Source organism: Anabrus simplex, chromosome 2, assembly GCF_040414725.1.
Source record: "Anabrus simplex isolate iqAnaSimp1 chromosome 2, ASM4041472v1, whole genome shotgun sequence".
Taxonomy (NCBI): domain Eukaryota; kingdom Metazoa; phylum Arthropoda; class Insecta; order Orthoptera; family Tettigoniidae; genus Anabrus; species Anabrus simplex.
The window spans coordinates 21,374,950-21,395,781 of NC_090266.1; the positions used below are offsets into that span (position 1 = coordinate 21,374,950).

A 20,832-nucleotide genomic window follows, 5' to 3' on the forward strand; every position below is an offset into this window, starting at 1 on the left:
TGTCTACGTGGAAATTCCTTAGTTTCAGTTTATTATATTTATTGCAGAGTTGGCTAGTTTATTATTCATGTTGAACATTGGGTGCGAGTGCTTTGATTTGTGACCAGCGCAGTCTTGTTTCTTTTCATGATCCATTTCAGGCACTCCGTTTTTTGTTTTTTTTGCTAGTGGTTTTACGTCGCACTGACACAGATCTTATGGCGACGATGGGACAGGAAAGGCCTAGGAGTTGGAAGGAAGCGGCTGTGGCCTTAAGGTACAGCCCCAGCATTTGCCTGGTGCGAAAATGGGAAACCACGGAAAACCATCTTCAGGGCTGCCGACAGTGGGATTTAAACCCACTATCTCCCGGATGCAAGCTCACAGCCGCGAGCCTCTAACCGCATGGTCAACTTGCCCGGTACCCTCCGATTTAGTGGCTTCTCTTCAAATGATTTTAGACTGTCAACTCTTCCACTGAACTCTTCTATTGTGGATCATCTGCAACGTAATTCTAACTTCTTCCGCAGCCTTCTTGACCTCTTCTACGGACTTGGAGGTGGCCTTTAACTCCATGGAGTATTTGAGGATCCTTTTGGTCAGCCATTTATCATCCATTCTTACAAGGTGTCTGTAGAATTTCAGCCTTCGTTTCCGCATTGTGTCCGTGATCTTTTCAGTGTACTTGTAGAGCTCCTCATTTCTCCTTTTCTTCCAAGTCCCATCAGTAGTCTTCTGTGGTCCCAGAATTTTCCTCAGAACCTTCCTTCCCTTCTTTTTCAAAATCTTGCAGCTCCCCCTGAAAATCAGCGTGTAGCATCTGTTCTCCAGGTTAGGGGCGGCCTAAAATAAACTCTGGGGCTTACAATCCCAGTTTTAACTCTCGAGGAGTGGGCTATACCCACCCGCCCAATTACCTTAAACTTAACGCATGATGGAAACACTTTCGGTAAAGACTATTCCAGGAGGTAGCCAGAAACGGAAATCCTCCACCGCCATGAGCAGTAAAATATTCAATAGAGGGAAAAAACATTCTCGATGAAGGAAGCATTTGTGTAGGATGTAAACAGGGAATGGTTGAGAATAAACTTGTTTGTAGACTATGTGCAACCGAGAACACTAGAGCTTTGGTGTCAAGAAGTAAAAAACTCAATAGGTGAAGCTTCTTTCTGCGCCTCCATTCAGTTTCTCAGTAGATTTTATTAGGCTAGGCAATTTCTACCGGATTACAGAACTTCTTTTACATTTTACTCCACTCGAGAATCAAATTAGGGTCACTCACCAGCTTATTATTACAAATGTGGGCTTCTAAACTAGGCCTGATAATTAGCAAAATGGAAACAAGACAAAATTATGTAGGTAAGGCGCAATTTAAAAACATGTTTGTAAGCTGCGAAGAGAAGATTTGTGGCAGAACTTAGGCGAGAGTGAAGGAAAATGAGACATTGCTGGATGAAAAGGAAAAGGAGGTTCAATCAATCACTACTGATCTGCATTTAGGGCAGTCACAAAGGTGGCAGATTCCCGATCTGTTTTTTCCTAGCCTTTTCTTAAATGATTTCAAAGAAATTTATTGAACATCCCCCTTAGTAAGCTACTCCAATCCCTAACTCCCCTTCCTACAAATGAATATTTGCCCCAATTTGACCTCTTGAATTCCAACTCTATCTTCATATTGCGATTTTCCTTACTTTTAAAGGCACCAATCAAATTTATTTGTCAACTGATGTCTTTCCACGCCATCTCTCCACTGACAGATTGGAACATACAGCTTACATTGAATCAATGGCAGTAAATTTCCACCTTTTTGATACTTACAGTATATTTGCTTTAAGCAAATTAATTAATAATTTACAGTACATGTTCAGTTAGATTTGGGACATCTTCAACTATATTACAATGCCTAGGTGATAATAAAAATTATATTTTTTTTCTTAAAAATCATCTTAAGTACCTTATTAGGCTTAAAATCTATGTGAATTTAAAAAGTTAAAACAATTAAAATCAATGTGGATGGTTGAATAGGATGGTGAAATGGGAAGGGTAATGGATTTACTTATTTTTAACCTATTTTGAAACTATATTCATTTGAACAGATGTTAAAAATGCTTTTGTTCCCAGCACTTTTTTTACTATGATGTGTAATCACATCCCGCATCATCCGCAAAAAGTTTTATCTTCGATTCCACTTCTTTACTCGTGTCATTTATACTGCCGTAGCTCCTCCAAGGACACAGGTTTGTAGTAACAAGATTTCGGGGAAGCTCTTTTAATAATAAGACAGCAATCAGCTTCAAGGATCCTGCATTAACTGAATTCAAGAGACATTTTTATAAAATTAAAACAAACGACAACATTCATCTTGGGAAGAGCAAATGAAGAGAACATTCTTGTAAAAAACAGAACATTGACAAAGGAAAATTTTTAAAACTTTTTATTAGTACACAACTAGAAAATTACACACAGTGAAAAAAGAGCTGGGAACATTTTTTTTTTTTGACATCTGTTCAAATGAATATAGTTTTAAAATAGATTAAAATAAAGTAAATCCATTTCCCTTCACATTTCACTGCCCCATTCAACCATCCACAATGAAGTTATTTTAACTGTTTAAATTCACACAGATTTTAAGTTCATTTTTGTTTATTCGTTTAGCTGAAGATGTTCCATAATCGGAACAAAACATATTCTATCTATTTAGTATACACCTAGATTATGTCATGTAAACAATAAAACTGTTATAACAAATTGACAAGTATTGGAAGGTGGGATTCTCCTTATAACTTAGTTACGATAACATGCGATGGCAGGTAAGTATGTAGCTGCGTGCACTCCCCTCCTTTAAAGCAATTCACAACACGAAGTTTATTCACTTTCGAGATTTATTCCAATGACGAGTATGTGGATATGTTATTTATCTATGGAGAAGCTAGACAGAATGCATATCAGGCACTACACCTGTACCAAGAACGCTATCCAGATAGACGACAACCGACGGGCACGACATTTCGGAGTGTGGAAAGACGCCTGTGGGATATTGCATCCCTGGGAAGGACACTGCCTCTTCGAGATCATGCCGTGACGTCTGCTGACAATGAAGAGGTCATGTTTAACGCTATCCGGCGTAACCCTCATACTAGCATACGGGTCATTGCACAGGAGACGAACATCAGCTGAGCGTCCGTCATGCGGATATTGCATAACCGTGATACAATTCCTTTAGTTTTGCCAATTGCCACCTTTTCAATACAATAAAAATATAGTACAAACTTACATATTTATTATGATGTTTATATGGTACATGTTTCGCTCCTTTTCGTGAGCATCATCAGCCAAACTATCATTAATCTAAGATTGTATAAGATCATAAAACAATTCTTTGGTTCAAGATTGCTCTTGTAAAACTAATTGATAATCTTATAACATTTTAAATGTCACATAACAATAAAACTATATCTTAAGCTAACACTTTTTGTCTAAAATCTTCTTCAATCTAACATTTTATTGCCAAAACTCATCTGGTGAACATCTTTTAAAATTGTTTAAAAATAAGAATAAAATAAAAAAATTGAGATCTGGCTAGTTGTGTTGATTCCTGTTGTTTAACTTGTATAATTGTCATTAAAACTTCATAACCGTATTGAATATTTTCTGCAGTTGATATTTGTCATTATGGTCAATAGACTTGTTCTCGTTTATAAAATTTATAAAATGTATAAAATGTATTGGTATTAATTTATATTATCAATGGGGTAAAATTGTTCGTGAACAAACTTGTTGATGAAACACTTTCTGATGTGATATTGGATTTAAAATGTTCTCGAAGGTTCCATAATGGCTCGTTGGTATATCTGTAATAAAAGATAAAAATTATATGTTTATGGTTTTGATTGTATTTCTGTATAACATCTTATTGGAAGAATTGTCACTTTCCTTTTTGCTGCGTAATTGTTTGGTGTTACTCCTAGCCTCTTGAGAACTACTTGTCCTGTTTGCACTTCTTGTGTTGTATGAACGAGTGTGGATGAGTTTACGTTTTGGCGGGGAGGGGGAAGGGGAAGTTAAGGTAGGCGGCGTATTGATAGCTGCAGTAGACTGTGGAGGGGATAGTGTATAACCTGCAATATTGCATACCCACCGGTTTCACCCGTACCATCTGCACTCACATCAGGAGCTCCATGGTCACGAGTTTGATGCCTGGATGACATTCTGTCAATGGATCCTACAGCATGTGGACACTGATCCTGCTTTTCTACAGACTCTTATTTATGGATGAAGCACGATTCCACAACAATGGAACCGTTAATTGCCATAATATTGTAACGGTTATAGCGTCCGCCATGCCAAGTCGCTGTGCGCCGAGCTCGTCACCCATCGTCCCCACCCCCTTAGACTCTAGCACGCCAATCGCGAGCAACATTTACGGGCTGGGCGGGCCCTTCTCTCTTCTGTCTGTGGTCGCGCCGCATGGGACGACTGAAATTACTCGACGATTAATCTGGAGTCTTCCATCTCGCGAGGTTCCTGGATACATCTACCATCCGGACTGTTCCAGAAGGGTCGGCGCAGCTATGTAAGAGACGAGTGACATGCCAGCGAGTTAGACTGAGTGAGAAGTTGGTGTGGTTCAGTCATGAGCGACTGCCAGTGTAATGAAGTATGTGAACTGCCGTGATTATCGGACTAGTGTGCTACAGTCCGGACTGTCGGCGAAGGAGAGAACGGGTAGCCGTGCGACGTGGGACCTTGTGTCTGAGTGTAAAACTGTGTAGTGTGAGAAAAAGTGAGAAACGAAGGGAGAGAGAGAGAGCGCGTGAACTGTGTAAGTTCGTGTTATGAGCAAAAGTTGTGTGTAGTCTTGTGTAGTTTAGTGCGTAGCTAATAAATTTTAGTATTGAAGCTACCAGTCTAGTGTTAATTGATCATACTACCCCACCAACTCGTTACAATATGCATTACTGCTTAAAAACCAACAACCAGCTCTGCTCCACACGTTGCAGCACAAGGTCTACCTCACATTGAACTGCAAAATGCTACCACCTTATAGAAACTACAAATTTATTTAGACCTTCATGGGCAACAATCATCAGCGTTCAAAAACCTTTAATAATTAATGTTATTTGCTTTACGTCCCACTAACTACTTTTTACGGTCTTTGGAGACGCCGAGGTGCCGGAATTTAGCCCCGCATGAGTTCTTTTACGTGCCAGTAAATCTACCGATACGGGGCTGTCATATTTGAGCACCTTCAAATACCACTGGACTGAGCCAGGATCGAACCTGCCAAGTTGGGGTTAGAAGGCCAGCGCCTTAACTGTCTGAGCCACTCAGCCCGGCTCAAGAACCTTTAAACAGCAGCAACTTTTTTTAACAGCATGCATCGCACTCATGTGTATTGATTATGTGTTTATGTACATAGCTTCACTATTTTGAATGTCTTTGTGAATACAACTTGATGTCTGTCTGCTCAATTGAACTTTTTAACAGAATGTATAACTTGTAAGGTGTCAGCCTTAGTTAAACTTCTATGTGTTGGTCTTAATCAGCATTTAAAATATTTATCCGGAAGCAACTATTTAACTAAGTGTATTATATTCTAGAGCCTTGCCTTGATGCATATGTGTTATGTACATGGTTTAATCAATTTTAATGTTGTTATCAATACACATTTTTAGGATCACTAACTTTTAACAGGATGCATTCAAGTAACCAGTCTTAATTTTAATTCCCATGGGTTACACACAGTTTATTTTAATTACATTGTGCCTGTACATTGTTTTTGTTTATTCAATGTAACTGTGTGATTTGTGTTACGGCTGATGATGGCCTACAGTTAGGTTGAAACTAGTCCCAAAAAGAGATGTAATGTGATATATTGCACAACTTTGTATTGAAAAGATGGACCCTATAAATAAAATATTTAACTACTATTGTGACCACAGTTCAATATGGATCAATTATCATTAAATTTATATCTTATGATTAGACAGCGCATCACCGAGGCATGCCGATCCGTTTCGCGAGAGATGTTGCAACGGGCCAAACGGTCCTTACAACATTGCGCGCAGTTCTGTATCGACTATGGAGGTCGTCCTTTTGAGCAGGTGCTGTGTTAAACAACGGGGATAACTGAAATCCTGTCATGTTTCCCAGCCTCGATCAACCCAGCTCCATATAAACGGCCCTTTTAAGATCAGTCTGTGAAAAATACCAGTATTAAGTATACAACTTGCCACATCCCAGGCAACTGGCATAAAAAAAATACTTGCATGGGACTTGAAACTTCTAACCCTCAAGCACTGTCAACTATCACACATCCTACTGTGCACTAGCCATGTGAGCTACTGCAACACTTGACCTACGGCGCCACTTCCCAGCCTATACAGTACCATACTCCTGATCTGTGCATCCACTTCCTGTTTTAAAGTATGTGTTCTGCGTATCTGTACTCATTTTGCTCGTTCATTCGAGGTACGCATAATGAAGTAATAGTAGCGCTCGTGATTCCTGCCATCTTCTAGCCTGTAAACACACATCTCGTTATATTACGCCGGTTTAGGGAGAGGGACCAATTTCTTTCAGAATTGTAGTAAATGTGAAGGGATGCATAAAACTGGATTGCAAGGGGCTGGTGGACCACCCGGTATAACAACATTTTAAGGTCTAGCATTTAGGTTCACAACTGTCTTTAATTTATTGATCATTTTTACAGTTTATTACATTTGGGCTCCATTTTATCTTGATGACACACTTATGGGGATTAGTATGTTTTAAGGCAAAATGTCAGTGGTGAGTTGGCATGGAATGACATACTGAATGTAGAAGAATAAGCTTGAGCGGAGCTTTTAAAAGTAGGAAAGATCATAATATGAAGATAAAATTGGAATTCAAGTGGACATATTGGGGCAAATATTCACATATAGGAGAAGGAGTAAGGGAGTGGAATACATTATCAAGGGAAATGTTCGATAAATCTCCAAGTTTGCTGAAAAAAATTAAGAAAAAGCTAGGTAAACAACTGATAGATAACCTGCCACCTGTACGATAGCCCTAAATGCAGATCATTGATAACTGATTAAATAAATTTTTGACGACTGATGATGGACTTCATGTCTGAAAACCAGTTTTGAACCGAACACCTGTGTGCCGATAAAACTGATTTTAATAATAATAATAATAATAATAATAATAATAATACAACCATCAGCACTGTTTTGAACATAATGGCTTTGATATTTTATGATGATCACAACTCAAATTATATAGGTCGAGAAACTTCCAAAGCATTCAAATTTAGGAATGTAAGACTGAAAATACTATTAATGAGGACATCAGATTCAATCACTAATGTTTAAAGTACAATTTAACTCCCAACTGCATTAATCTGAAATGTAACAACACTTCAGTATACAGTCAACATTCTGTAAAAATAGCTGTAGCAACTGGGATAAAGAGCGAAATCAAGAGCCTACACACCAAAAAGGACCTGCTAAATGAGGAAGATTTTCACCTTCAAGGAATAGACTTGTTTTAGAACATATATTTATGAACACATAAGAAACAGACTAGAGAGAAAGGAAAAACAGCAAACCATCCAAAATAAAGTAAGTAAACTTCAGAATGAATACAAATGTAATAATTTTGAAGATTTAGAAGAACACACATTTTGTAAAACTGTTGTCAATATTTCCGACACACCATTAACCCAAGGTGAAACCTACTAAAAGTAGGTCCCAAACATAATTTCAAACAAAACTTTAATAATGCTACTCTAAAACAGTTAAGAACAGGAACTGAAACAGCAATTTTAAAAATAACTGACAACCAAAAAACTGTAAGACACTTAGTAGCAAATGAAACTGAGAAAATTAAAAACAAACCAACCAAAGAAAAACAGTACACAACGAAAATTAATAACTAATCTTAAATCTAAAATTACTGATGATGAACCTTAATGTCTGAAAACCAGTTATCAACCTAACACTTGTGTGCTGGTATGACTGATAATAATAATAATAATAATAATAATAATAAAAAACTCATTCCTGTCACCAGTACACACACACACACACACACACACACACACACACACACCTAGTACTCGCTTCGGCTGTGATAGGTCAACACATGTGTTTAAAAGTGCGCCTGGTGTTCTGCGTACATTAAAGGACAGCAAGTTGAAATGAATACCAGTGGAGGAAAGCAGTTAAGGTAATTTACAGTGAGGGAATATTGCAAGTTACCACTGACGCAGGAATAATAGGAAATCGTACTGCAGGTGGAAAGTACGAGAGAGGAAGGAAGCATCCGAGACTGGAGGAAAAATATATATTCCGAAGGCAACTCCAACACGAGGGCATTTCATGGCAAGAAACTGTTCTGACAGACTCTTGAAGAAAAGTTACTGGAGAACATCACAACCAAATGATAAGTTTGGTTACACCGTATCTATGGAGATGTGTCCACTCAGTTGATTCAGTTTGCTAGGTAAAACTTGAAGATTTCAAGGCAAGATGCTCGTGGATTGAAAAAATTTTCATGAACAATGGATTCATTTTGCTTCACTGTGCTACTATTGTTCAACATCATCCACATTCATACACTAATAAGATACTGAATCTTCAGCATTTCATCATTTGTCACAAATTGGATACGCAGATCAAACTCATGTGTATTTTGACATGCCTTTAAAAACTAGAGTAAACAAGAAGAGGAAAGTATTAGGACTGCAGGGAATGAGAAACAGTGTTATACCAAAACTGCTGATGGATGCAAACATCCACAGTACACAGTTTTCATACAAAAAACTGTGGCAGACTTAGGGATAAATGGTGCTATTTAAAGAGCACTGGATGCAACATGGATAGATCAAGCTATTGTGGAAGACTGGGTAAAAATGATGTGGCAGCGATGCCTAGGTAAGCTGTTAAATATGCTAGCATGCTTGTGTTGGACAGCATCCTAGAAGACAAACCAAATGTCCACAGTATAAAATCAGCAATCCTTGGATGCCTATTATACATACATTAAGAGATGCAGTGCACAACATACACACGCAGGACGAACCTCAAGTTACGTAATAGCACTGGCAATTCCCACCACCTGGCTGCGACACATAACGTTCCAGAATTCCCATGAGACCATTAGGAGCTTATGCCAGCCAGAGAGAAAGAGGATATTTAAGGCCAAGGACAGTAATCACAGTTTGATTAGCTGCCTGGGAGACTACCTCGGATCGAGTAGGGGTATTTCAGTCGCCTTGACAAAGAACAGTGCAATGTATTCGAAACTTCGGCAAACTGTATGGAATGTACAGAAAACACAGTTCAACCTGGAATAATTAAGTAACTTTACACACTGTGGAAGCTTCACAACTAAGATTTAGTTATTAATAGTGGGCTTACATTTGTTGTGTAGCCCTTGGAGGTTTATGTGAAGAGACCTTTTAAGGGCACAGTGAAGCAGCTGTACATGGAGTGGATGGCTTCTAACAATCGCCAACCTACAACCACAGGCTGTATTACGAAGCCAGATATCAAGCTTATCTGTACATGGATAAAAAGTATTCGGGGTTGTATGTCAGCTTAACTTTCGGTCACGAGCTTCACAAAATGTGGCATTTCAAACAGTATGGATGGAGAAAAAAAGACCATTCCATGTATGAGAAGAGGGATGACCGATGCAAATACTGGAAACACGTCCGTAGATGAGAGCAGTGATGAGTAATAACGTGTTTGTAGACCTAGGACCCTGATGCAAGTGTTACCCTTTTAAACACAGTGCCATCCACGAGTGTTTTTGCAATGTTTCAATTTGTGATCTCATTTACTTTTAACTTCCAGTTACAAAGTGCCCTTATTTATTTCGGACAAAAATATCATGAATATACTCTCAATTATGTTTATTCCTCTGATAAATGTGCTAGTTAATGAATGATATACAGCGTATACTCCGAAAAATTTTGTTTACAAACACTTAACTTGCTACTTGCCTTTTAAAATTTCATTTAATCTCTATTACATAAAGCCAACACCATTATGTAAATACAGAAGAATCTCGATAATTCAAAATCTGTTATTTCAAAATCCCGCCTAATTCGAAGAAGCTCTCATTCCCGGAAACATGAGATATGGTTTTGCACGTTATTTAAATTGCTTAATTCGAAATAGGGATAATTTGTAATTCAAAGTACAATGTCGGCCCCATTACTGAAATTCAAACTTTTAATTCGAAACTGCCTTTACATTTTAAAACAATAGTATGTTACAGAGTAATTTAAATTAAAAATTTATCCACGTCATGATAAAACGCGTTCCGGACATGGAGGGATAGCTTTCCGCATTACACTCACTTCAGTGGGTCTACAGTATGCTTCATAATTGCTAAGTTGAATGAATTCAGAATTCTTTTGTATTCAACCTTTTAAGGAACGCCGTAATATCACGCAGCAGGCAGTGTGCAGAAAGACAGAACACTGGCGATGCCGACAGTTGACGAAAAAGCATGGCTCATATAATAAATTCGAACGCATCGAACAATATTGTCATTGCCGATGGAACTGCACTGCTTTCTTTTAACGACGAGCCCAAACGGTCTTATGGTTTTAAAGGAGAAAGTGCCAGCCAGGCAATAGTACAAGGGTGGGGGTCATTGTAATGTGTTGCAAAGTTGCAATGCACATGGAAGCGAGAAACTTTAATCCCCTCGTTAGAGGAAAATTCGATAAGCCACAATGTTTTGAGGGCATCGGGCACTTTCCGTGGAAGTACAGTGAATCCAAAAAACAGTACCGTAATCCAAAAAATAATGCATTTGCACAGGGGAACCAGCATAATTTATCCTCGTCTTTGAATTGTGTGATTTCTTTTTCTTTCACTGCGTGAGGGTTTTTTTTTTTTTTTTTTTTTTTTTACAGAACTGTATATATCATTGGATCAATATACCAACCCAAATTACAATATCAATGAAATAACTGAAAAAACCAACACCATATTTAACAAAGTTATCCCCGCCTTAAAAAATTACTATCTTAAAACAGTCAACAAACAATGTCCAACACGCGCCACAGCGCAGACGACCGACACACCCAACTCCGCCCATATACATACGACAGCAACTCCCCCCCCGCCCGACCCTCCATTCCCCCCGCAGCAGCGGATACCAACACCAGGAGAACACGGCACAGTACACGCCAGGCAGCCAGGTCAAACGCAACTCATCCACTTCAGCAACAGTAAGTAACTACTACGGAAACACACATACAAGCAGGCACTTTCAGAACACAAATTTCTAACTTTACTTTTAGTTTCTTACAGTTATTTGTTGGCAATTATAGACAAGAAAAGACCTACCACCTAGCAACTGACATTTATACACTAACACAAACTGCATTCAATGTTTTTAACACAATTTTCAACCTCAGCTGCACATACCTACTTTTGAACATACACACATTTATTATTGACAACTGAAGATTGTAATCATACAAGTGGATGAACCTAATATAGAGCAGAATATTATGGAAGCACCCCGTATGAACACAAACACGGACATTTCCTCTTATGTTGGATAATGAAGTAAACAAACGCAAGATGTCAAATTCATTTCAAGAATGTGTTCCTATTCATCACACTGGACTTTAACATGAAATATGCATGTTAATGTGTAATTTTAATATGTACTGTGAATATTTTAATGTGTTTATGTATCTATATCTTAAAATAAGTTGATCAACACGATTTTTAGGCTCTCGGACACACTTAATATTAGATGTATACACATCCAATCCGGCTTTTACTTTGAAATATGCCTAATTTTAACTCTTGTTACATCCCTCGTTTTACTTAGCAAGGCACAATACCAACTTTGACTAATGTAAAGGTAATGTACAGCTGAAGATGACTTTATAAAAAGAGTTGGAACCGGTACTGTAATATAAGAACTTATAATAAACTTGTATTGATTAGGTGGATCCTTTCTCTTCTATGATATATGAGGTTATGTTTGTCAGTGATTTATCCAAGTGCATTATTTGAACATTGTAAATGCACCTTGTTGGATACATTTCGGAAATAGTTTTTTCCGTGGCATTTGAAAGGTTTAAACTGTGAATCGAGGTGACTGCATGCATTAATGGGTCTTAGGATACTTTGAGAGGTGGCAAGTGTTTACATAACTGAAGTACGAGAGAAGTGCCATGGCGGGAAATCGTATAAGGAAAGTTCGTTTAGCCACAATGTTTTAATGGGCATCAGGTACTTTCTGTGTAATTACAAGGCATCTAAAATGCACACAGTACAGTAATACAATGAATAAAGTACTTGCACATGGGAGCAAGCATAGATTTTTCTTCGTCTTTGAATCATAATTTTTTTTCTTTCTTTCGTTGCGTGAGGTTATGTTGGTCAGCCAGTTATCCAAGTGTATTATTTGAATACTGTAAATGCACCTTCTTGGATACATTTTGGAAGTTTTAAACTGTGAATCAAGATTAAATGCATGCAGTAACGGGCCTTAGAATATTTTGTAACGCGGCAAATTCTGAATTGCGAATTGGCGGTTAATTCAAAATCCGATTTTTGAGTCGCAACAACTTCAAATTAACGAGATTTTTCTGTACTGAACAATTATGTTATGTGTAATATGCTCCGTCATTTTTCAATGCTGAAACTTTAATCTATACTTGTGAATCAAGTGTCACGTACTATAGTATGATAAATACAGAAACTGAATTTCCTTTACCCTGCCAAAAACGGGGTGGGAGTTACGTAGGAAAATATGGTACTGTATGTGTTTATAGTTTCATGTCACTTTGCTCAATGTATTGTTGGAAGTGTTCATTACATATGTTAGTCACATGAGTTTTCCCACAGATTTTGATCTGAATAAATTGCAGGGACCTTATGCCCAGTATTCTAATTCTCAAACATAACTTCTGTAACCCCCCCCACTACTTTTTGTATTATGCCGCAGATCGTGTTGCAGATGTAGCCCTAGAAACATTTTCAGGGTATGCACAGCACGAGTGAGATGGTCGTGTCCTGAGTTTCCTCCGGGCACTTGACATACACTAACACTCGCTGTGTGCCCCCACAGCAAGAATGGCCCGCTGCTGCCCTAGGACAGCCCAGCTGTGCAGGCCTCATGTAACGTTTAAAGAGAGGCATATTTTACCTAGGCGCACAAATATCATTTTTCACAGAATCCTTGTCAGTTAAGCTTACTAAAAGGGGAATAACAAAGTAAAACATTCAGGGAAAAATTAAAGTTGTTCAATATTACCTGATGCAAATCCTTGATATGCCATATCAAAAAATGGAAACAATTTTCTCTTTTTCACAACATGAGATATTTCTGCCCATTGCTCTGGTTTTGGATCTACACCGGTAGGATTATGCGCACATGCATGGAACAAGATGATAGAATTCTCTGGAAGTTTCTGAAAAAGAAAAAAAGAAAAGTAACTCTGTTCTCAGGCATGAAATATTTTGAAGTACTAAACAATTTGGAACAGAGTATGGGAATATCTTTCTTACCGAAATATCTTCTAGGGCTCCTTGGAAATCAAAACCGCAAGTCTTGGGATCATAGTATCTATACTGCTTAACGTCTAATCCCGAATGCTTAAAAATAGGTGTGTGGTTACCCCAAGATGGTGTTGGCAAATATACAACTTTATTACCAGGAAAGAATTTGTGAAGGAACGCAGCACCAATTCGCAACGATCCAGTTCCAGATATTCCTTGCAGAGTTGCATTCTTTATATGCATAAAAAAGAAAATAAAGAAACATCAGTTTTCTCTTTTCACATTAGGAATATATATAAATAATATCATAACATACATACCACACCATTCTTAACGTGTTCACTGTCATCACCAAGAGCCAAAGAAATTGACAACTTGCAAAACTCTGGGCTTCCAGCAATTGGAGCATACTCCTTATCCAAGTTCTTGGCTCTCATTCGGTCTTCAGCCTGACAGACAACAATAAACATACATATATACACCTTCATTGTTATGCCCCTTAGCATTCAATCTGCAAAGTTCAGTGAATTAACTAAATGCCTCCACAATCTTATGTGCAAATAGTTCTGTATCATTTAGTTCCACAACCTCTTTCCATTAAAAACCAAATCTTAACATCTTTGACTACTTCTATTACCCTCAACAGCAGAGTCCATTACTCTCGTAAGCAATCTATCCTCTATTCACTCACGTGACCCCACCACAAAGCTAGTTTATACGTGCAGTCTCAATCATAGAGATTATTATTAACTTAGCCCTTATCTGCTCATTCAGAGTGCCCTTCTGCCATTATTTCCACCAGTTTGTACCAGTAATCATTCTCACTCCTTCCATGCCTCCTAACTTATGAATAAGATATCCTGAGTCCACCCAGTTTTCACTCACATACAGCAATGCTGGCCTGAGAACAAGACCGATGTAAATACAGTTTCATCTGGAAGGAAACTTCCTTCACACAGAATAATGCTGATCGCAACAGAAGGCTCACTGAATTAGCTTTGCTTTTCTTTCTCTCCCTTGTCTCATTTCAAATCTCTTAAAAGATTCTGCTCTTCGACCTCTTTCTCTACATTTAAGACCATATCGTCCTAATCAAATTCTAAGGAGCCCCCTTCTCTATACAACTATATATTATAACGCATCATCATAGTTTTACTAATCAATTTTATTCTAAGCTTTTAAACATAAGCAGCGACATAACTTACAAGTGTAGCACCATACACCTACAGATACAAGACCAGTTCTCATATGTATACATAGTGTTCGAATTACATGTCTCTCAACAAGTCTTAAAGAGACTTTAAAAGTTGTGTGTTAATCATTATTATTATTATTATTATTATATTACTCACACTTGTTCATGTTGTCCTACTCGCTACGAACTTTTCAGGTGATGTTATCTTCATACCTCCTTTTTATAGTGTTTTATAGACAGTCTGAAGATGACAGTTTTGAATAATTTTTTAACAACCACCTAAGTAATGTATTTTAGTGTTAATCTTTTCTAAGCAGCTGAAGAGGCCCAAAATAGGGGCAAAACATATTTTGCTTCGTTAATTTTATTATGTACATATAATTCTTGTAAACAAATGCTGTACTGATAAGGTGGACCTATTAAAAGAGGAAAAACTTCTCCCCATTGAAGTAAGATTGTATAGTACATATGGGACCTTTATCAAAAGGTATAAGGTGACATGGAGGGATTCAATTAAATGGAAATGTAGTGCGCAGTTTGTTTTATGCAAACAGTTTGCTATTAATGGTATACTGTGCTGAAAGCTTGCAATCTAATGTTCTGGAGCTCATCCACTTGTGATGTTCACACTGGAAATCCCAAGCTTCAAAGGAAGACCCCTTCAAGATGGCGACCGGGAGTAGTCGTGTGCCAGTATCGCTCCGTGTCTTGTCTATTAGTAGTGTTCAAATGTAATATCACGTCCGTTCGAGTTTGCCTCCGGGATGATAATGTGCTAGAGTTCGACACGAAATATGAAAACCGTTTGGAAAACACTTGTGTATGGCTCGGAGCTTTGTATTTTGTCCCACGTGCTGGCTTTAAATGGAACTATGTATCTGGTGACATCACAACCAAGCGGCCAGTCTGCAAGAAAACAGACAAAATCTAGCCCGATCTCGCTCAGTGATTTGTGTGCTTCTATTGGCTTTCTCCGGTCATATAAATCTCAACCCAGGACCCCAGCATGACAGCAGTATGAATATCTTCTACCAAAATGTAGGGAGTTTAACCTCGCTTTCAGTGACGCCAGCAAAGATTGTATTTGTAAAGTTGAAATTTGGTTAAATGATTCTGTTGGTGATAATGAACCATTCTCTACTGATTACTTTGTGTTTCGTCAAGACAGACATCAGGTCCATAGTAGCAAAGTGGAAGGGGGAGGGATTATGGTTGCTGTGAACTCTGCTCTAAGGCTAGTTTCCCGGCGAGAGCTGGTGGGAGACTGGGAGTGTCTCGTGGTCAAGGCCACCCAACACCAGGAAGGGCTGTGTTTGTGGTGTGCTCCTACCTGCCACCGGACGAAGTGACTGCTAGGAAAGTAATCTATGAGCAACACTGGTTAACATCACAGGTGATTTAAACCCACAGGATATTCCTGTAGTTTGCAGAGACTTTAAGGGGACATTAAAAGCCCTATGCTTATGTTAAATTTACCACATTGATAACCCATTTTGTCAAACTATTTCAGGTAGAGACTTGAACATTTTACTGAAGTTTATTGAGTATATATAATGTACACTGATCTACACTTAATACAATAGCTTACTTGGGAAATCTGTAATTTCTTTTACAAACTACCTTCTTTTTCAAACTTTTGGAACGTTTATTAACATAACTCCCAAGATATAAAAGCAATTTACATGAGTAGATCCATTGCACTAACAGATGTTACTTAGCTATTTCTGAAGATCAAGTGTCTATTTGTTATAGTTTCTGAGATAATGGGTCATTTGTACAAGAAAAACAGGTTTTTCAGAAATGAGGATTTTAAACTTACACACATGATTATTGTAATAAACGTTCATACAATTACTAGAAGCACCCTGCTCCATAGTCTGGATCCTGTTCCTTAGCTTCCACACCAAGTTTCTTGTTTCTTCTTTCTCTCCTAGCTCTCTTGGTCATGTTCTGAGCTGCAATTTCTGCTTTTTGTATCCATGATCAATCCAGGCCTGACAATATTTTTACCTATTCTGACACCAAGTTCCTGTAGGTCCCTCAGCCTTCCAACACTGCCATCATTAAATGTTACTACTGCATCCCATAAACCCAACCCTGATGTTTTCTTCCCAACAAAAACATTTTTAGGAATACGAGACCACACAACATTGTTAAAGGACTCGTTGGGATTTTGAGTCTCCCCATATAAGCACTTTCTTAACAGTTCTGTTGCTGCCAGTTCATGGTATATTGCTTTATTGATTCCATAACAGCTTCTGGCAATGCATTCTGGTGGTGGTAAGTGTCAATAGTTCCAGCTGCCTCAGCTTTCCTATATTTGCACCAAATTTCTGGAGGAGAAGGACATAGATGGTGAACTGGTTTCTCATCAGAACCACCCTTATGAAAATACGTGGCCCAAACTGCTCTTTTCATATATTGTAAATCATAGCTATAGTCTCCGATTGCTTTGCCATAGTAGTTTTGAAGTTCATCTATAAGCTTGTCAGTGAACCTTCCAGAATGTTTTATGGTTTCACCATCTGACAACATTTTGTCCATCTTGTGCTTTCAGTTTGCAAAGACGTGTCCCCATTCTCTTTTGGACGTGCCCTACATATTCCAACTTAGTAATAACAGTATCATAGGTTTTAGTCTCCATTACTGCCTTGAACGATTTAGGCCCGGTTGTATAAAGACATCTGACTGGAGATCAATTAAGAACTTAGTTCTGACAATGAACTGAGATTACGACTTCATCACGTTGTATAAAACTGAACTCTGTTTAACATGTGTAGTTCAAATGTAATCGAGTTCAAAAAAGTGGACGTGGCAACACCGCAAAACAAATGAAATACGAAATAGCTCGGCCCGTTGGATAATACTTAAATGGTGGGATTGACACTGCCGTGACTGGCAACAAATGAAATACGAAATTGCCGTGACTGTCGAAGAAGGATAAGAAGATAATATTGTAATCTCGCGAAGTAAACATGGAAGGAACTTCAAAGGAGCGTTCTGCGAATTTCACACCGAAAGAAAAGGACGATCTGGTACTCTCAAGGTACAAACATATAATAGAAAATAAGAGAACCAATATGGTAACATCAAAGTTGAAAGAGAAAGCCGTTGACCCGTTGACATGTCAATGTTAAAGAGATCTCCAACAACCATTTGAAAACTTCCTGTAGCATAAAACCTAACGGCCAGTCTCCACTGATTAACATTTAACACCAACATTAGAGTTATTAGTAACATACACATGGGTGACAGGGGATAATTTCTTTGAGTAGGTTTTTTTAGTGTGTTCCTTAACTTCAGCTCCAGTCGTTCCACAACATCTTTCGATAAACGAAATCTCATTTTGAACATTTGATCACTCATTTCAATCATCGGATTCCAACTGTGCCGAAAGACGCGAGGAGCTCGTAAAATAAACTCATCAGACGAAAAGTCAGAATAATCTGATATCCCTGCTAAATATATAATATGTATATATTACACAATTGCTTTGTTTTGTAAACTTGAAGCATAATTTAAAATAATTATTGAAGCAGTATCATAAAAATAAGTAACAACGTGTCGGTATTGCAGTAGGCTATTGTTTATATGATATTCACATAACCTCACTTCTGAAAAAAGTCGAGCTATTTTTAGCAATATTATTTAACTACTAGCATTCAAGATATTTATAACTCACCTCGATATTATTAAGGTACGGTATTCTTACGCAGATACGATCCAAAGGAAACACTTCTCAGGTCTTCAGGTCTAGTTCAATGTTTAATATGAATGATACTGATCTACGTTCAAGGAGATTAACCGACGAATATTCGGCAGTCAAATCTGAACTTAGATCGAGACGAGATGATCTTAGATTAGCGTTTATACAACGGAAAATCGAAGTTCACTTTGACTGGCAGCCATTCCTCGTTAAACTCAGATCAAATGTTTTATACAACCAGGCCTTAAGACTCTTCCTCTCCCAGCTTTTGCAGCAGCTGTCTCCATGCCCCCACTTGTACCGTCAAGTTTTGGTTATACACTGATTGATGGACAGCCTTTTTTTTGTCACCATTGTTGTAGAATATACAAATCTAAGTAACGAATATTTCACACCACAACCAAGTAATACTGAAAGTAAAAGTACGGGGAAGATAAAATAGATAAATATACCATGTCACCACCTTCTACATAAAATACTTTCCGAGACAAGCTAGAATTCACTTTATCTTTACTGCGAGTTACGCGCCCCATACTGCAGAGGAAGTTTATGTTCACATGGACTAAAGCCATTTTCCTTAAATGAGAGATCTCCTTTCGTTGTGTCCCTGGAATTTAATTGAAGACTCCCCTCCGTTGATGAGGTGTGAACCCCTTTTTATGACCTGTTTTGCTCTGTAATAAAAGGCACGGTATGGTCCCGGATAGTTAGCACGCGGAAGTAACCATGCTGGTATCAGTGAGGTAATAAATAAAAGAAGAGGAGAGGGCAAGAAGGAAGTAAAAAAACAAAACAGGCCATAGTAGTGATTATGTGCAATTTTTGACCATACGCTGTGAATTTAAGAGTCTTCAGCTCAAAAAATACAGAAACTATATAACTTCGATGGAATCGAAATTAGCTGCCAACCCGAAGTGTTTCTGGAATTTTGTAAAAAACAAACCGAGGTCATCTCGCCTATCACCTACTATGCTTCAGGATGGAAAAGAATTACAGGACAAGAGGAGCACCTTGGACAGTTTTGCAGATACCTTTGAAAAGTATCACTCACCTGCTGCAAGGTGTAATCTATCCACTTCGTCCATATGTGATATAGGCCTAACCTCAATAGTGACCTCTCCAGCAGAGGTATCTTCAATTCTTGCATCTTTGGATACCTCCAAATCATGTGGTCCCGATGACATACCGCAATAGTTTTGAAAGAATGTGCATCTGAGGTAGGTAGGCCACTTAGCATCATAATAAATATGTCAATCTCGTCAGGGTATTTTCTGTGTGAATGGAAGAAAGGTTACGTCATACCAGTGTTCAAGAAAGGAGACAAAATGGTGTTTGAAAACTATAGGCCTGTTGTGTTATTGTCCCTGATTTCAAAGGTGGCAGAGAACATAGTGTACAAGAGATCGTACAGTTCAGTTTCACAGTATATTAAACATAGCTCAGCATGGTTTTGTACAGATGATCGATTGATTGATTCTTGTTGTTTAAAGGGGCCTAACATCTACGTCATCCGCCTCTAAGGGTACAAAATGAGATGAAATGAAATGACAAATTAAAAACTCAAAATCCTCCACCGATCACAATTCAAAACGTGAGGACGAAGAATGAATGGATGGATATGAATTTAAAACGATCAGTGGAGCCGATCCACAGTGCCTGACATGCACAGAAGCTGGCGTAAAACAACAGTATTACTGACCAAGGGACGGCTTCTATAGCACGATACCGAATCGATGATGCTTGTAGTCGAAAGGAGTCCAAAATCCAAGTCATCGACCCCTCATAATGGTACTTATCGCTAGAAAAGTAGAACCGTGGTATTTGTCATGCTGCAGTACTAATCAAGAGTAGCTTAGATTCGCAGTATTCCACACATTATGGTACTACTCACAGGTAATGAAATTCGCACATGTATTACAGACCTACTGCGTTTCGCACATTGCGGCACCATTGACAGGCAACGCAAATCTATGGTGTTCATCACCTAAGTGTACTAACCACAGGGACTCTTACTATCCCGTGGTGTTCCTCATATAGTGGGTACTAATCATAGCCAGGCCAGAACCATCGGTTCTGTCATCCCATGGTGTCGCTCAGATAGTGCTACTAATCACAGGTACTGTAAAAGCTGTCGCGCTCTTGCTTGCTACTAATCACAAACCTATTTGGTACCTGACATAGTGGTACTACATGCAAGGAAAAGCGACCCATGGTGTTTCTCGCGTGGTGGTACTAATCACAAGGAGTTTCATGGTTCTAATATAATAATCCCTTGGTCACCCCTTTTAGACACCTCTTACGACAGGCAGGGGATACCGTGGGTGCATTCTTCGTCTGCATCCCCCACCCACAGGGGGTTGTGTGCTCGATCCGCAAGAGGTATTTTATTTCCCTCACGTCCGCCGGCAAGCCGGTTAGGACCCCCC

The 20,832-nt window shown here is 38.5% G+C and overlaps 1 protein-coding gene across 2 annotated transcripts in view; it reads right to left on the reverse strand.

The window, feature by feature from the left end:
• Nucleotides 1-20,832, reverse strand: part of Got2 (glutamate oxaloacetate transaminase 2) — a 242,510-nt gene that overhangs the window by 163,200 nt on the left and 58,478 nt on the right. For both annotated transcript variants that reach the window (XM_067140270.2, XM_067140271.2), the window contains exons 3-5: nt 13,826-13,954; nt 13,515-13,736; nt 13,261-13,417 (exon numbers count right to left, since the gene is read on the reverse strand). In XM_067140270.2, the coding sequence (XP_066996371.1) occupies nt 13,261-13,417; nt 13,515-13,736; nt 13,826-13,954 (508 nt within the window). The remainder of the gene's footprint in view (nt 1-13,260; nt 13,418-13,514; nt 13,737-13,825; nt 13,955-20,832) is intronic.